This window comes from Hypoxylon fragiforme, assembly GCF_022984875.1.
Source record: "Hypoxylon fragiforme strain CBS 206.31 chromosome Unknown GGS25scaffold_6, whole genome shotgun sequence".
Lineage (NCBI taxonomy): Eukaryota > Fungi > Ascomycota > Sordariomycetes > Xylariales > Hypoxylaceae > Hypoxylon > Hypoxylon fragiforme.
The window spans coordinates 1,359,002-1,375,578 of NW_026054761.1; the positions used below are offsets into that span (position 1 = coordinate 1,359,002).

Sequence of the window (16,577 nt, forward strand, 5' to 3'; positions counted from 1 at the left end):
TGAGCTAAGATGTGTACTTAATTGACTTAGCTAGGTAACCTAGAGCTTTATGAGCTATGAGGGCATGTCTGGATTAGATACATATTCTCGCCGTAACTCCATGTACTGTACCTGAGAGTAGTCCCTTGGTAGACATTCATTTCAGCACCAGGCTATCCAGGTGAATGAAGAACGGCTCACAGAAGCTGCAATGTCTGAGTATCTACTGGGTATGTCCACAATACATTTTGCCTCTGTCGCTCATGTGTAAAGGATTTCGATGTTTCTACTCAAATCTACAAAATCGTACTCCAGACCTCGGCTTCCTCCCAACCTGAGTTTTTATTGCCGGGGCACGGATTGGGATCAAGCTTTTCTATGCTGGATACACGCGTGCCATATTTCCTGTCACATGCTTGGCACAAACCCCCCTTTCTGTCCCTGACCCACTGGAGTTACTAGCGTGTCTACCTAGGTAAGTATAACACCCTCGTCGCTATTAAATCACCAATTTTAGCTCTCTGATTCTGGGGATTATGTATTCAAGGGTAGTTTGATAGTAGTAATTTGACATATAGAAGATATAGGACCTGCCGAATACACGCAAGCGGTCGAGAACCTCGTCTTGTACACTAGGACATATTTTGTTACTGCAGTAAGCCAGACCCTATCATCATAACCATCCAGAATAAACTTTCCCTTCTTTGAACATGTACTTTGTGAGCGGTCTGGCATACCCCAGAAAAGATTTCAGCCGAGAGAGGCTAGGCTAACGCTTTCTACTCTGGTCTGTCTTTGTGAGATGCATGATGCTTGCAGATATATAACTTCAAGGCTCGATCCTTTCAAACACCGGATAGTGTGGCCTTGTTCTGCACAAAGAATATAACAGCTAACTCGAACAATACGGCGCCGTTGCCCAAAACAATGTCGGTAAGTATAGGCTAGTTCGAAGGCATGCTTAATGGCTGCCTCTTCTTTTCCTAGATGGCATAGCTATCTCAAATCCTATTGAGGAACGTGAAACTGTATGTTCCTGCGTTAGCGTTTTCTTTATGACCTAAATAACAGTTCTCCCATCTACTCAACTGACATTCATCAAATTGGGCATATCCAATGCATCTGGGGGAAAGGGGGGACAAAGAAACAAGGGTCAGATTAGTAATCATAAAGCCAGTATCCGAGTTCTGGGAATGCATTTAAAGGATATAACCTACCCCTTTTCAGATAAACCCTCTTTTGCAACAAACGAGATATAAGGTGCATGACTAAGCATCATTACCCCTGAATTAGGTACGTAGGTATGTTATAACTTGTGAATAATTGATATGTATAGGTGATTAAGTTAAAAGCACGGGTGTTCATGGAGTTGAGGGTAGCAAGCCCAGTGCTTTAACTGTTGCTGACTGGCTAAGGGAAGGCTACTCGATGCTACTGGGAGATGCCAGAGAAGAAAAGGGGCAGATTCAGTAGATGATTCTTGGCATCAACAATGAACATCTTGTGAATGATAGAAAACTCATCATTTCATGACTAGGTAGGTACACTAGAAAGTTACTCTATGATCACTGCATTCACGTGCAACTGCAGGCTCAATAGCAACGCTAAGTAACGCATTATGAGTCCGCGACCGTCAGTTATCTTTTCAATTGCTGACCAGCTTATGCTAGGTTTCTCCGTCACGAGCATGAATAGCACGGCTCCCCCGCGTCCCTTTATCTTGCGTCATCCAGATTTTGTGAGGTTGCATTCAGTTGACCCCTCATAGACTATGGGGGTCGGCTGCAACTAGACGATGGGATAAAGTTGGCGCACAGAGACTTGACGTTCCTGATCAACATGATCATGAGCCCTTAGAGCACCGACTCTCCATATCCGATACGAATGAAGGATTCGTCTAAAGAAAATTCGGACCAGGACGTCAAGGCTTCATTCAGATCATAAATTAATATATCTTAGGACTGAATCCCCCGCTACGAATCTGAACTGGACATGGACAAGCTTCTTCATAGAAGGCCTCGATCAGGCCCATCTCATTCCTATGCCCGTATTCCAGAGAGCAAGCAAGTCATCACTATGACTACTAGGTAGATAATGACCCCTCAGAGATGCCGGCCTATCTCCTACCTAAGCATACAACAACAGAACCGAGAAGTTACAATATTGACTGCAGCCTGAATAAAGGAACAATCGCGTAGATGTATGGGCACAGATCTTGTCTAGGTGAATCTCACGCCACAAGCAACAACCCACGGTTCAAGGACTGGCCAGAAACACAACATCGCTGTCATTCCACTCGAGACGTGATGCTAGGGTGCACCTACCTACACATATTGTAACTACATCTAAGTTGACTCTCAATCAAGCTATGTGTGATCAATGACTCGGCACGCTTCGCGAAATAGTAAGTTCGGACCCCTGTTTGATACCTATTAAGTACTACATAGTCTGGTACAATGCTCATGAACAAGTCATAAACAACGGAATAGACGCTTGATATGACAATAGTCTAATATATGAGAGAGTCACGACGGTCCTTGTAATGAGGCAAATGAGCAAGATCATAGCCCAAAGCGTGGAATATTTAAAGAGTCCATCCCCGCCCCTATCTTATTCCAACATACTTTTCCAGATCATACAACTTCAAGAACCTACCGCATACTCTTGATTCCGGACATACCTAAAAAGAACCCAAAGAACCCAACCGAAGGCTCCAGTATCGATAGGGGATATTGTTAACGAAAAATACTAGCCACACCACCGAAAAGAAACTTACACCTCGGAATACCCTACGTCAAGAATTAGAGATACCGTCGACAGGGTGCCAAAATGTCGACAGCGCGCATCAGCACCATGCGCGCAAGAATCCGTCAGATCAACGCAGAGCTTGTAGAGCTTCAAAAATCCTCCACTGTCTCAAGACGTGAGCGTCGGCTCGTAAGAGAGAAAGCATCACTAGAGGCGGCTATAAGGCGAGAACAACGCCTAATCGCAGAGGCGGAGGAGGCGAGACGCCGAGAGGAAAGGAGGAGATGGGAAGAGGAACAGAGGAGGATGAGAGAGGAAGAGGAGAGACGGAGGCGGTGGGAAGAGGAGGCGAACAGGCAGGCTGACGATGCCTGGGAAAGAGATGCGAGGAGACAGGAAAGGAAGCGGAGGGAGAGGATGAACCGGTAAGCAGGATACGGATGGACTTGCAGTTTATTGGGTACGGGGTTTACGATTCCGCGATTCAGGATCATGTGAGGATGATGGCGGTTAATTGGCGGTATTTTCGGTAGGGTAGTTGGTTATTATAGGTAAATTGTGGTATTATCACAGTAGAAATAAATTCGTTTCTTTCAGAAATGTTAATTTTGAATTACAACTAGGCAAGAGTAAATTATAGACCTGAATATTGAAACGTAAATGCGTAGGTATCATTGTTGCCATAGCAGGTTGATCTAAGCAGATTGTATTCTCGTCATGTATAGAACGAAACAAAATGCTGTTATTTCTACCTGCCAAACTCATTGTATTACCCATTAGCTTACAGGTGTTACTAACTTAGGTATAAGATAGGTGGTATTTATCGGTGATCCTGCCCAGGGGGCCATAAACTACAGCTGGACTTGACCAAGTCTCGACAATTATCTGTCGGTTTTTGGCGTGGCTGGGAATGAATAGTTAATCGGCACTGAAGAAGATTAAGATCTTATATGCAGGTACGTGAAAGGCAGCCCAGGTTAGCTCGATGCCACCTGCACCGCGTCTATCAGGCACGAACAAGGTTAAAGCCACGTTCGGCCGGCTGGAGGTCCTGCCGTGCAACAATGTGATTATCGTTATCGATCACCGAAGAGACCCCTCAGAGCCAATGACCTTTGCATCCATGATCACAGCTGGGTGCTTGCTCTAAAAAAGAACCTGTGCCGCATGTACGTCTCAAGGGGGCAGGGATAATTGACCCTGCGTCTCGACCCAACTTACACGAACACGTTCTACTGGATGGCCAGGCCTGGGCTAAAACACATGCCGATAGTCTGCACGAGGCATAACTCGGCCGAGTGCAGTGGGCTTGCAAGCCCTGAAGGTCTCCGTGTCTAACCCTGCGATTTCTGCGTGATGGTTTCGCTAGGACAGAAGGATCCCGTTATGTAGTACTGACAGGTGCCACTACCTGTTAGGCGTACAACAGACAAAAATTCACGAAATGCCTTAGGTTCAAATATTGGCGAAAGCATCTAGTGTAGAAAGCTAGCAGTTCTCGGTGCTATGTTTCGAAAGCTGAAGGGGCGTGTTAGATATATAAGGTTGGCTTAAGCCAAAGACAATTAATGAGAGATTACTCATTCATCCATTAGTGTACTTAGCAGTAAAGTCTGACATGTCATTGAAGGGGTTACGGGAACCTGAATATAACGCTGCAGCCATTATTATTTTAGGGAAGTACGAAGCATGCCCATGTGGCGTTGTTAATAATAGGAAGCTCGGAATGGTGGATCTCCGCGGCGACGTGGCCCTGTAGTGGAAGGCCTTTCCCATTTTGCGAAGCTCATACAATAGCAACCGGATGAATCATTTCCGCAATAAGTGTTTTTACGATTGCATGGTAACTAGAACTCTACCTATAGGAGTGACTTCCAGAACAGCTGTAGGTAGGTCTGAGACAGTCGTACTCCCAGAAAAGCAAATGTCGAAAATCACCAACAGGATCAACTTCGTGCTTGATTCCATCATCAGTAAAGCCCATGATAAAACCAACTTGTGCTTCAAATGGATCAATACAGTGATAGAAACATCAATCGTATTGTCTTGTCCCTGAGCAAGACTGGCCTGCCCGCACCCAGACATAGTTCCTGATAATTCCACCCAAACCGTGGGATCATCTATTAATCTGTTATATATATACTAGAAGTCTAAAAACCCCGATTGTCGGTCGCTAGCTGACAAGCAAAGTTACAACGATTAATCCCTCATGTGGGTTAGTAGTATTATACAATCACCCAGAAAACAACTTTGGTATCATCCGTGTTAGCCCCCCCTTTAGACACGATTCCAGTCCTTATTTAGCTGATTCTCTCACGTCGGTTATCCTGGTAGCTGTCTTGCTCCTAACCTGTGAGCAACAATCAATGGCTGCTCGTGAATTTCCTTTTTTTTCTTTTCCCTTTACGTGTCCAAGGCTGTCCACCAATCCATCCCGTGATTATTTCGAAGGTAATTCGTACATCGTGGGCGGCACGGCACTTAGCTCGGAGGGCGGCTCGTAGTATGTGGGAAGCTCACCCCCCCGCGAGTACGGCATCTGGTGCATGTTCTGTTGTTGTTGTAACTTTTGAGCTGCCTTCCTTCGGCGCATGATGAACCATGCGAAGACTGCTATTAGAATAACCCCGGCCGCCGCACCGATGCCGACACCTGCGGCTTGGGCGGGACCGAACGAAGATGAACTTGAGTCCGAGTCCGAGCTCGAACCAGAATCAGAGCCGCCAGTTGTTGTCGGGTTCCCTCCACTCGTGGCGCTAGTTGTCGAGATACCAGTAGTCGTAGTCTACAGCAGTCAGTATGTGTCTGAGAAATGAAGTAAGTAATAGACTAACCGGCGTCGTATACATCAATGCCAATGCGAATAAATGCTCGTTTGTAGCTTTGACCCTCGACTCGACAGCGAGCGTATTAGCCGTCATCGCGGTTCGTGTCACGACTATATTGCCGGCAGAGGCGTGCCTTGATTGACATCGGAAATCTTGAGCGTGTGGCCCACCCAGCAGAGACACGGCTAAACACGTGTAGGCGAATTGACTGAAGATTGTTAGTCGTGTAATGTTTATAGACAAAGGAGCATCGTAAACGTACGTTGGACAACATGTCACGGGTGCATTTGAGCCTGAGCCTTGACAGGCAGATGTGTATGATGGGGGACATGCCGACCCTTCGTATACTTGGGTCCCAGCCCACGAAGTCGGAAGACAATCAGAAATCTGCGATGGGCCTCCTAGGACAGTTCGCGCATCACCGGCCACCTCATAATCCCATATCCAGAAGTCACTTGTTCGAAGGCATCCGTCTTTCGTAGGAGTCCAGTCGGCTGGTAAAGTTGGTGTCGCCATTGCTAGAGCAGCACTGATAGGGCCAGAATGAGGTTGATTACATGAGTTAAGTTGGAAAAAAGACAGTTTTGTAAGCAATGGAATTGCGAGAGGGAGACTCCCATTTTTGATCAAGATTTCACTCAGATGCTGGTTAGGATCTTATTACCCCTGTTTGCTGAGCCGCACACTTGTGTCATGGAATTACATGACCTATGTAGCCAAGCTGTCTTGGGTGTGGATCATGGCTATCACGCACAGATACCATTACAAGAAAAATGATGTATTTCCAGAGATATGCTAAGTGTGTAGCTGGCGCTTAAAAACAGTCCGGCTTGATTTACTTCTATGTATGGCATTGGAAATGGTATAGACATATGGCGACAACATTATAGAATACACTTTAGCACATCGTGAAGGTGAAGCTACCATTAGCGCTGGCCGGATTAAGATCAGAACTACAGCGCGAATGAGCAAATCGGGTATCGATTAGCAAGGGGCAGGAAGTATTGTCCAGGGATGAAACGAAACAGCCCTGGTGGAGGGAATACGACCCATTACAAGTAGGTATCTGTATAGGTTGGTATAATTCGCAGCTATTTACGAAAACACCACGCGACGAACCCTGTATAAGTTGCATAAGCGCCACCAGCCAAGGCGAATAAAATAAAGGCTATCTATTCTGCCATCACGTTGTGTAGTAGATAATAGATATAGTACCTATAGTATTATACATAATGAGGTACTTAAGTCTTACACAGCTAATGTTGTGATACTGGAATGAACAATTTCGCGGATAAAAGGGGGCTTGAGTAAATGCTATGTACACCCATGTGTCATTATTATATATTACTAGGACGCTGGAACCAGTATTTTTGAACTCATTCCGAGTGCAAGGTCGATTTTGAAGATGAACCGGACGATAAGATCAATGCCTTCTCTCCCCACCGTTAAGATAGTATTGATGGATCGAGGATTGAAACAAGCCAGGAACCTGTCTACTAAGCTACCCATTGAAATTCCGGTATGTATAAAGGCTTAAATGCGACGCTACCAGAATCCTTCAGACACCATCTGCCCAATACACCTTAAATCAGTGACGAACTTCGACACACCAGCGGAGGATCCGTCAATCTCCTCATCCCACACCTGTTTTATGCAAATATTGCCAGACTGACTGTTCGACTGGCACATACAAGAACTGGTCGTCTCTCCAATACCTATTTACCGCGATACTTCCGCCACACATTCAGAGCACCACCCCCCATCGGAGCGGAGCTAGACGGAACTTCCGCTTTCTAATCCTAGATAGTATGTATGAACGTTCAAGCCCCAAGAAGTTCTTCCCCTCTTTGACGGCGCCCTATTTGTGGGGGGAACGCACGGAGCTGTTCAGTGCCATTGCCGTGCCGGGTTCAGACTTGTACCGATACCAACCATGCATGTCCCTTTCGACGATGCTGGCATTCCCAAAGTCCTACCTACGGGCTCCGCGGACTCAACTACATAAATACTACAAAAAAGCATCTCGGACTTTATGATTGCCAAGTGGTGAGTAAAATTGGGTATGCTCTCCCTGCTTACACGTTAATTTGGTTGAAGGAAAATACCATCTGCCCTACCCGCCTGCCCGCATGTGAGGAATTATCCACCACATCCACCACATCCACCACCTAACTACGCCTTGTTGCCTGCGATACTCATTTGCGGTCAGTTCGTCGTCGTCCAAGTTCTCTTTAGACCCCAAATGTTCGTGTCTTCTGTCTGCGCTCGAACAATTCTTCAGCCTCATAGAAGCCCTACATGGCTCAGCATTTCTAATATTATTTGGGGTTGCAGTTGCAACACAGCCGTACTAGGTCGCATCGGCCACACAATTGGTAGGCAGTTACCTATGTAGGTAGGTAGGTATACTGCATATGCACCTTGGTAAGTAAAAGGTACGGTACCTATCGAGGCCATCTTGTCGCCCTGCGCGTGATCAGTCCTAGACTTATGGGGCTTCTTCCGCAGGTCGGATGGTGGGCGAAGTTCATGGCACCACCAGCGCGGCGGCGTTAATTATTAATGCTATTTAACCGCGAGAAATACACTAGACACGACCTACGCCGCAGCCAAGCGTAAGCTCGGATTTTCCCCGTATGAAAACACTGAGAAGCGCTGTAGCTAACCCATGTCTGCTATAACTACCTATCCAGGTACTGCATAATATACTACACCAATGTCCCTGAATACCTACTATGGTTAGGCAGGTATCCAGGTATTTTTTCTGCCCCCAAGAGCCTAACCTAGCATATTTAAGTGTAAGCGTGGGAAATTAGATCCAAAGCCGGCGGCCATCTTGGCCAGGGATGTCGCTGCGCCGCGGGCGTGCCGTAAATAAATCCTGAACGGCGTAAACCCGATGAACTACCGATCTGGAGAAAACTTGTTCTCTAAAGAGGACGATCACTTCCCCCAGGGAGGTCTTGCGGTCGTCTACTATTACCTACTTGCGCAAATTCTCCCACCGAGCACGTATTGCAGGTCCGTGTAGGTTGTTGTCGGTCAATTTTCGTCATCGGCCGAGTACATAAGTTAGCTTTGGACCCCCTCGTCATTTCGAGGAACGGACATACCTAGATCGTAGCTGTTTTAATACAGAGTAGAAGAAAACAGATCGATTTGGTCAGGCTTATAGATAGTTATTGATGACTTCACCAAAGTTACCTAGGTACCTAGGTAACAAAAAGGGGAAGTTGCCCATTAGATGCCTTTTAAGCATTCAGATACAGACGCCTCCAAATTTAGGTGCGCAGTCCATTTGTGTTTATACTGATTCGTTGCTACAGCTAATAGCAGATAGCAGACTAACCTAGTAGATTATAGCATCCACCCCCCTATAAATATAGTGGCTTTAATCCGATCATTAAGCCTTCAGGATACCATCCATGCTAAAATTTTACCCCTTTTATTTTGTGTCCGTAGCTCTCGTTTTAAACCCTTCGCATATCAAAATACCCAGTTCCAAGCAAAGCCTTTACGCAGAAAACCGAATCAGAATCTCCTCCCCCACAACCCGGGAGTTAAACCACTCCAGTATATCGATGCTGTTCTGGACCACCGTAGCCCCCTTGAGCAAGTCAGCCTGAGCCAGCTTCGCGGTGGCGAGCGTCAGTTCGGCGGTCCCCAGGTTCTGCGCGATGCACGCGCGGTTTCCCTTGCCGAAGGCAAAGAAGTTCGTCAGCATCTGGTCTGATGGCTGCAGCCACCGCTCTGGTAGAAATTGTTGTGCGTTGGGGAAGACGCTCTCGTCCTGGTGCAGCTGGAAAGCAGCGACTCCGACCGATGTGCCAGCCGGGAAGAAGTAGTTACGGTAGTGCCATCCGTTATCGGGCACGACACGGGGTAGTCGGATCGGGTTTGCCCAGGATAATCGTAGACCTTCGCGCACGACGCCGCGCAGGTACGGGCCCGTGGTGGTGTCCTCGCCTTTGGCCACTTTCTCGAGTATCTCTTCACGCAACTTGGCGTATCTACAGCGAGTCCCCACATTAGCATTATGTACGATTGAAGTATTGGAATACGGGCTCGGCTTACTTCTCTGGACTCTTAGTCAAATACCACAAGATCATCGCCATGTTCATGCCTGTCGAATCCGTGCCCGCGAAGCACAAGTCCTTGAGCTCAACCTGCACCTGGTCTCGAGGGATCGCCCGTTCCAGTAGACGGCTCACGTAGCTCCCGCTTCCCGGCGACGCTGTCTTCACCAAGTTGCCCGTATACTGATCCATGGCCTTCATCGAATGGGCAGTCTCGTCGTCAGAGGTCCACTCTTCGATCAGCCCCGAAATCTTGTCCCCGAGCCAGCCAGGTAAGAGGTTGAAGAAGGCGCCCACTCCGACGTAGGCATCGACAAACGGTGACGCTGACATGTGGGAGGTGTCCTCCGAAACGGCGCCGTACTGCTCCTGGAATAGGTACGCGCTCACAGCGTCCAGGGCCATAGAACGGGTCATGTTGAGCACGTTAATCGGTTTACCGCTCTGGCCCTCGCGTTGCAGGCGTGCTATGAACTGGTCGATGACTGAAGCCAGGATTGACTGCGAGTTCCGGATTGACGCAGTGGAGAAGAGCGGTACCACGGCCTTGGCACGGCCGGCGCGCGCCGCGAGTGTTTGCGTAGAGAAGATGCTCGAGTGGCCGTCGATGTTGAACTTGGAATAGGCCTCTGTCTTCTGGAATCCCCCCTTCTCGATGTAGATGTGCTCAACCGCGTCGCCATCCGCAATGTCGACATCATTGGGGGCTATCCGTAGCACTGGACCGTATATCTCGTGCAGCTTGTAGATCGCCGTGCACTCATCCCCAACATAGGTACGCCAAGCGAGCCACAGCGATGTGCAAGCAGCGAGACGAGGGCCAGGGACCCCCGATAATGGGTGAAGGTAGAGACGAAAGAGGCATCTACACAACAATCCCACCACGAGTAGGCCGGCTAGCGACGTCCATAGACTGATCGACAGCCCGAAAATAATACTTGAAAAGGCCATAGTAGTAGGTTATCAACCCTTACTAGGTACCCAGTAGGCAAGTAATTGCCTTGTTTGACAGAGCTGCTTATATGCGGATTAAAACGACTACCTTGACGAAGAGGCACACTACCTACCTCTAGGTACCTAGGTAAGCTTTATCTTTCCTCTTCAGCTCCGACTCTGTGAGAGTCTAAGGTGGGTGTGACTCCTCCTTATCTCAAAGTTATCTTTCCAGTTGGGGCGTTATCGGACTCTCCGACCGTACATCGTCGGACGGCCCGTCGCTTAGCGCATCCAAGCGGGAACGCTGGAAGTTGGAGGGGTTCACCACGAGGCCTACTGCAGGCTGTTGTAGCACACGCCTAGTACTTATTAGGTACCTAAACTAAGTAAATATTAGCGAAAGTTCAGCTGAACTACAGCCTCTTACGTCAAGATAGCTGTCCCGCCTACAGGCCTTACTCTCATCTCATAGGTAGAGATCAGGATTTGGTCATACATGATTAGGTATTCTGTCATGAAATGAAATTCGACTAAAATCTCTTAAAGTAATAGGTTGGTTAATTGCGATTTGAGACTTTGGAACATTTATTAAAGCATCTAGTTATAGCAAGACGTCACGCTGCATTTGACTCTTCCCTCGATGGAACCCTACAACGTGCGCAAGGGCCGTCCCCTTAGCACATCTACAGTACCTACATCAGCCCTAATTGCTTACTGCGCGTTTCATTTTGATTCCTTCCAACCTCACAATCATAGGTATTGACAACATGCCGAAAGCCGGAAAAGGGAAAACATTGTCTTTCAGATTCTCTCATATTATGATTTGATAACTCTATAATGAACTAGCTACTAGAATAGCTCGGCAATTTATCAACATTCTAAATCGCCATCTATCTATGTACCTAGGCACCCCACATCATCCCCTAGTCCCTTCTTTCGCTCAAGCATCCTCGGCCGATACGCTCCTAGTAGCAGCATCCTTAGTAACCACAACGTTGTTTCCCTTGAGGATTAGGCCGGGATCCCTTCCTTCGATGACATCCTGGACGTGGATAGTATGGGCGGCGTTGGGGCCGTCAAAGTTCTCGTCGATCTCTTCCAAAGTCTTGCCCTTGGTCTCGACCCAGTACACCATGATGAACACGACCTGGAGCACGTCCCACGCACCGTTGATCATGTACGTCTTCCATCCGATTGCCTCGAGCGCGATGGGGAACGCCATCGTAACCATCAATCTGTTGTGATGTATGTGTCAGCTATGCAATGAAAAAAAAAATATTTGTCGGTAGGGTTGGTAACTCACCCAGCCCCGTTCCCGAGGAACGTGCACACACCCATACCCACGGATCGGATGGAGTAGTTAAGAACTTCTGGCGGATACAGCATCGTGAGGGGTGTCCATCCCAGACTGTAGGCTCCCTGGAACAAGAATATACAGGCCACCGTGCCGTATACACCTGACGTGTTTTCGGCATTTCCATACACTTTCCAGAACAGACACATGTCAGTATTATGGTAGCACTATATGGGGAAAACTGAGTACTCTACCTTTAGTCATAGCGCCCACGAGGAAGAGGAACACTGTCATCAGCGCCGAGGAATAGATAGCGAGAGGACGTCGTCCGACGGTGTCGAGCATGAACGTGCCGGCTATCGCAATCACCAGACACCAAGCGTTCAAGATGATGTTCTGAAATTTGTTAGTCAGATCACGTCTAACCCAGGGTAGGTAGATGGGTAGGTCCTTACAATTTCCAATTGCGTGGTGGTATCAGTGACACCAGCATTGTTCAGCATCGTGCCGAGATAGAAGGTGATGATATTGTTTCCTAAAACCCCGACAATTAGTCGCCACACAAGCCATCAGACCAAAAGCAGATGCCTCTCCACTTACCAGAAATCATAGAGAAGACAGCAGCCGAAACAGCCAGCATAAGCCTCTTCATGCTCTTCTTCGACTTGACAAGATCCACATAGCTCGTCTTCTGCCCAGTCTCCCGCTCGTTCTGCAGGGTGTCGATGATCTCCTGGTACGTCAGCAGCACGACCGGGTCGTCGACGTTGCCGTCCGCCTGGGTGACCGCGATGGCCTGGAGAGCCTCGGCGTGGCGGTCCTGGTACACGAGCCATCGGGGCGACTCTGGCACCCACGGCAGCACGATCACGGCCAGCACCATGAAGAGACCCTGCAGGACAGAGGGGAGCCGCCACGCCCAGGTCGTGGGGATCCTGGCTGTGCCGTACGTGATTCCTGAGGACAGGAGTCCGCCTAGCGATCCGATAAGAAAACTGATTAGTAAGGAGCCTTGAAGAAAGGGGCCTAGGCGCAGGGGTAAATCCTATCTATATGACTAGGTAGGTAACATACCGACGTAGAAGAAGTCCATGAATAAGGCCAAGCCGATGCCACGCCACTTGAGGGGGAAGATCTCAGCGAGGTAGATGGGGCCGCAGATGAAGGTGGCGCCGTTGCCGATGCCGACGATGAAGCGGGCGATGACGAACATGGCGATGTTCTGGGAGGCGGCCTGGATGACGACGCCGACCAGGGTGATGACCGCGCTGATCCACATCGCCTTCTTCCTCCCCACCCAGTCGGTCAGCTTGCCGTAGCCGAAGCCGGCCACCGCGCACCCAGCCCATGACATAGACGACTGCAGGGCCAGGGTCACGGTCGTCAGCTCGAAGTAGTCCGTGTAAGAGGGCAGGATGTTGAGCCCGGACCTGCCGTGTCGCGGTTAGTCATTCATCTTTTTTCCACAATATTGTGTACCTAGTATCCATATCATAGGTAGGTGGGTAGGTTACTCACATCATAGAGGAGTCATATCCCAATGACTGTAGAAAGACAAGATGTTAGACGTTTGCGTTGTCTCACGAATAAACCCGACCCGTCATCTACCATCTTATCAAGACAGTGAGTGTGCACTTACTGTTGACATAATGCTCGAGCACCATAATAGGAGCATGAGCGTGAGCTTGGAGTTCGCCATGGCTCACTAATACCAGGAGATGACTATTTGCAACGAACAAGGTAGGGGGTCGCGGTAGCAATGAAGGCCGAAAGTCGCGTCTTCGATCACTTTTGACTCAAGTCGCATTAAGAGAGAAGAATACTACCTAATGATTTTTTTGCGTTCGGATGGCAGGTATTTTACTTTATACCCATTACGCAGGGTATCAGCGCAATACGATATATGCCCATGTCGTCCTTATCTCGATGATTGGCATCTGGCCCAGCAAAATTGGCCATCTTGGCAGATATGGGGGAGCGTAGTGCGAATAGTTGCGGGGGTGGATATCTACTAGAGTCTCTTTAGCTTCATCTTAACCCAGCGATAACTTCACCTTGTTCACCGGTTGATTTTCCCAATAGAGGGAGGTGGACGTTGTGGCTTTGACGGGGGATCCGAAAGAGTCATTATTTAGCTATTCTACCTTATATGCCTCGGTAGATATGGACAAGAGGATAAGAGTCAATCTGATAAATGGCCTACGTACCTAGTAGGTATACGTATACGTCTACGAAAACAACTTGGAGTTGTCGGGCCCGGTACCCACAAACGAGCTGAGAGAGATACGTAGATAAGCCATACGCTTGATGAAAGATAACCCAAATGGTCAAGCAATGTCACGTACCTCGGGGTCGGCCCCCCCGACTCCAACTTGGTCAATAAGAGCGCCGATCTAGTACCTATCCCCGTGCCCTTTTCCCCCAATGAGCACGATACTCAATTCACATGCAGAAGTCTGGCCGCTCATTTCCATCCTAGATCCCAGCCTCATTATAATCATCCGAGTAAGAGTCTAGACGCCATGTCTGGTCCTGGCGATGAGTGGCCCGATTGGCCTGAAATGACAGCCGAGACTGGCGAGCTGAATCCCGATAACATCAAGATCAAGAAAGAGATCGCTGCCGCATATGGCGAGGCGGCGTTGCGAAAGAGCTGGCTCGCTGTCTGCGAGAGGCTGAAGGGCTTGACGGACGAGATCGCAGCCAAGCGCACCAGCATCATTCCCGAGCTGGCTTACGATGACTTCTTCAAACTCGGCGAGGAGGAGAAGCAGCGCCTGCGCGATGTCGGGTGCTTCGTGGTCCGGGGTCTCGTCCCCGAGGAGACCGCGAACGGCTGGTTCGAGGACCTCAACAACTACGTGCAAGAGAACCAAGGGGTCATCAGTGGTAGGCCACCACACCAAGAGGCTGTTTGCGTCTCATATCCCATCATCTCGCTAATCTCCCGTTAGGGTGGCCGGCCGAAACCCCCTTCATACTCCAGCTATACTGGTCGCGAACGCAGATGGAGGCGCGCACGCACCCCCGAGCGATGGCTCTGCACCAGGCTCTCAACGAGATGTGGCACGACGACGACGACGCCGGCAAAGCCTTCGCCTCGCCCCTGGTCTACGCCGACGCCGCGCGCATCCGGCCCCCCGGCGTGCCCTTCCGGGGTCTCGGGCCGCACATCGACGCGGGCAGCCTGAGCCGCTGGGCCGACCCCAACTACCGGCAGGTGTACGAGAAGGTGTGGACGGGCAGCCCGGACGAGTACGACGCCTACGATCTCACGGACCGGAAGCGAGCGAACCCGGCGCACTTCCCAGGGGGCGCGCATTCGCACGTGCTGCGCCTCGCGCAGGGCTGGACGGCGCTGACGGCGGCGGGCCCGCACGAGGGCAGCCTGATGCTGTTCCCCGAGGTCAAGACGTCCATCGCGTACGTGCTGCTGCGGCCGTTCTTCCAGCCGCCGGCGAACGCGGACGACGTGCTCGACGCGGAGAAGTGGACTTTCGACACCGAGGACCCGTGGTTCCCGGGCGTGTGGAGAGACGACTCGCAGTATCTGAGCCCGGACGCGTTTCCCCATCTGCGGCTCAAGGAGTGCTTGGTTCACATCCCCAAGATGAACCCGGGCGATACGGTGTGGTGGCATTGTGACGTAAGTTTTTCATCCTCCGGACTGATTCAATACCTAATGATGAGTTTCTGTGTGCGTGCTAATATGCTTGTTTGTTTGTTTTGCTGTCGCGTAGATGTGCCATGCAGTCGAGATTGAACATAGGGGCGAGGGGATCTCGAGCGTAGCTTATGTGGCAGCCACTCCGACGACAGAGATCAACTCAGATTATGTAAAACGCCAGCTCGAAGCATTCTTGAAAGGGACGTCTCCCGAGGACTTCCCCGATGGGTGTGACGAGAGCAAGCTGAAGGGTTATCCCGGCAGCGATATCATCCTCAACGGGGGCATAGGTAGGAAAGCTGTTGGTTTCGCTGTCTAAGTGCCTACTGCACCGAAGATCACTCAATCAATCGATAAATTACTACCTAGGTAAACAACGCATTTGTGTGACAGTCTAAAAGCGCGTACCGTTATGCTTCATTCAGCACAATGCCAATCTCTCTTATAGCATGCAAGTCCTAGGCTGACATCTCACCTCGCTCTTCTTTCACCTTTTGCATCCTAGGCAGCCAGTAACTTTCCATGAACTGTTGTAGCGGCACGTTCATCTCAGAAAACTTCACCTCGAACTCATCCATCAAATCCTCCAGCAATTCCGCCATGCGTCGATCTTCCTCTCGTATTTCTTCGATTTCGCCTGCGTCCATGAGACGGAGTATCCCATTCTGAACAACCCTTTCAAATCCCCAAGAGATCTCGTAGCTACAACAAATATGTGACATGCCGAGTTGGCTGAATGTCAAGGCCCGAATCATGTGCAGAGCAGCTACGCAGCCACGAAACCCGCTCAGTAAAACAGTACAAAGGTACTCAGAACTACTGAATGAAATCGATCACAATTATGAGCAAGGCACTAGGCAGTCTTTGTATAACTGTAATGCTTCAACGGCCCCTTTGTTCACAAGGACGTTGCTAGACAGGGCCATCTAGGATACCCTTTACCAATGCCTGTATTTAACCTAAGGGGGTTTACCTTCGGCGCCTACATAAGGGGTAGGGGGCCATCGTTGAGAAACCGGGCCCGGTACTCAGTATCGGACTTCAGCTGC

General features: G+C 49.4%; 6 protein-coding genes across 6 annotated transcripts; 2 read left to right on the forward strand and 4 right to left on the reverse strand.

Moving 5' to 3' along the window:
* Positions 1-2,808: 2,808 nt before the first annotated feature.
* On the forward strand, positions 2,809-3,156 carry GGS25DRAFT_522726 (uncharacterized protein; the record flags this gene model as incomplete). The annotated part of the gene is made up of 1 exon (XM_049264292.1): positions 2,809-3,156. One exon carries the CDS (start codon positions 2,809-2,811, stop codon positions 3,154-3,156), a length of 348 nt encoding a protein of 115 aa, XP_049115607.1.
* Positions 3,157-4,728: 1,572 nt separating this feature from the next.
* Positions 4,729-6,452, reverse strand: GGS25DRAFT_494814 (uncharacterized protein). The gene is made up of 3 exons (XM_049261383.1): positions 5,818-6,452; positions 5,562-5,763; positions 4,729-5,512 (listed from the first exon to the last, which is right to left on the reverse strand). Exons 1-3 carry the CDS (start codon positions 6,069-6,071, stop codon positions 5,168-5,170), a joined length of 801 nt encoding a protein of 266 aa, XP_049115608.1. The 5' UTR covers positions 6,072-6,452; the 3' UTR covers positions 4,729-5,167.
* A 2,617-nt stretch (positions 6,453-9,069) lies between these two features.
* Positions 9,070-10,582, reverse strand: GGS25DRAFT_522728 (cytochrome P450; the record flags this gene model as incomplete). The annotated part of the gene is made up of 2 exons (XM_049264293.1): positions 9,070-9,565; positions 9,630-10,582. The coding sequence occupies 2 exons, from the start codon at positions 10,580-10,582 to the stop codon at positions 9,070-9,072; spliced, it is 1,449 nt and encodes a 482-aa protein (XP_049115609.1).
* Positions 10,583-11,298: 716 nt separating this feature from the next.
* Positions 11,299-14,257, reverse strand: GGS25DRAFT_494822 (hexose transporter). Its single transcript, XM_049261384.1, has 9 exons — positions 14,069-14,257; positions 13,501-13,962; positions 13,380-13,405; positions 12,936-13,291; positions 12,462-12,836; positions 12,317-12,396; positions 12,116-12,257; positions 11,871-12,051; positions 11,299-11,802 (listed from the first exon to the last, which is right to left on the reverse strand). The coding sequence occupies exons 2-9, from the start codon at positions 13,558-13,560 to the stop codon at positions 11,508-11,510; spliced, it is 1,515 nt and encodes a 504-aa protein (XP_049115610.1). The 5' UTR covers positions 13,561-13,962; positions 14,069-14,257; the 3' UTR covers positions 11,299-11,507.
* Positions 14,258-14,383: 126 nt separating this feature from the next.
* On the forward strand, positions 14,384-15,847 carry GGS25DRAFT_522730 (DUF1479-domain-containing protein; the record flags this gene model as incomplete). The annotated part of the gene is made up of 3 exons (XM_049264294.1): positions 14,384-14,750; positions 14,816-15,507; positions 15,602-15,847. The coding sequence occupies 3 exons, from the start codon at positions 14,384-14,386 to the stop codon at positions 15,845-15,847; spliced, it is 1,305 nt and encodes a 434-aa protein (XP_049115611.1).
* GGS25DRAFT_323235 (uncharacterized protein) lies at positions 15,806-16,378 on the reverse strand. Its single transcript, XM_049257843.1, has one exon. The coding sequence runs from the start codon at positions 16,281-16,283 to the stop codon at positions 15,987-15,989; it is 297 nt and encodes a 98-aa protein (XP_049115612.1). The 5' UTR covers positions 16,284-16,378; the 3' UTR covers positions 15,806-15,986.
* Between the last annotated feature and the right edge of the window lie 199 nt (positions 16,379-16,577).

Coding starts and splice junctions, on each gene's coding strand:
- GGS25DRAFT_494814 (XM_049261383.1), bottom strand. CDS start 6,071: ATGGCGACACCAACTTTACCAGCCGACTGGACTCCTACGAAAGACGGA. Junction 5,764..5,817: donor CCCGTGACATGTTGTCCAAC/GTACGTTTACGA, acceptor AACAATCTTCAG/TCAATTCGCCTACACGTGTT. Junction 5,513..5,561: donor CATTGATGTATACGACGCCG/GTTAGTCTATTA, acceptor TGACTGCTGTAG/ACTACGACTACTGGTATCTC.
- GGS25DRAFT_494822 (XM_049261384.1), bottom strand. CDS start 13,560: ATGGCGAACTCCAAGCTCACGCTCATGCTCCTATTATGGTGCTCGAGC. Junction 13,292..13,379: donor GGATATGACTCCTCTATGAT/GTGAGTAACCTA, acceptor GCGACACGGCAG/GTCCGGGCTCAACATCCTGC. Junction 12,258..12,316: donor CCACCACGCAATTGGAAATT/GTAAGGACCTAC, acceptor AACAAATTTCAG/AACATCATCTTGAACGCTTG.
- GGS25DRAFT_323235 (XM_049257843.1), bottom strand. CDS start 16,283: ATGATTCGGGCCTTGACATTCAGCCAACTCGGCATGTCACATATTTGT.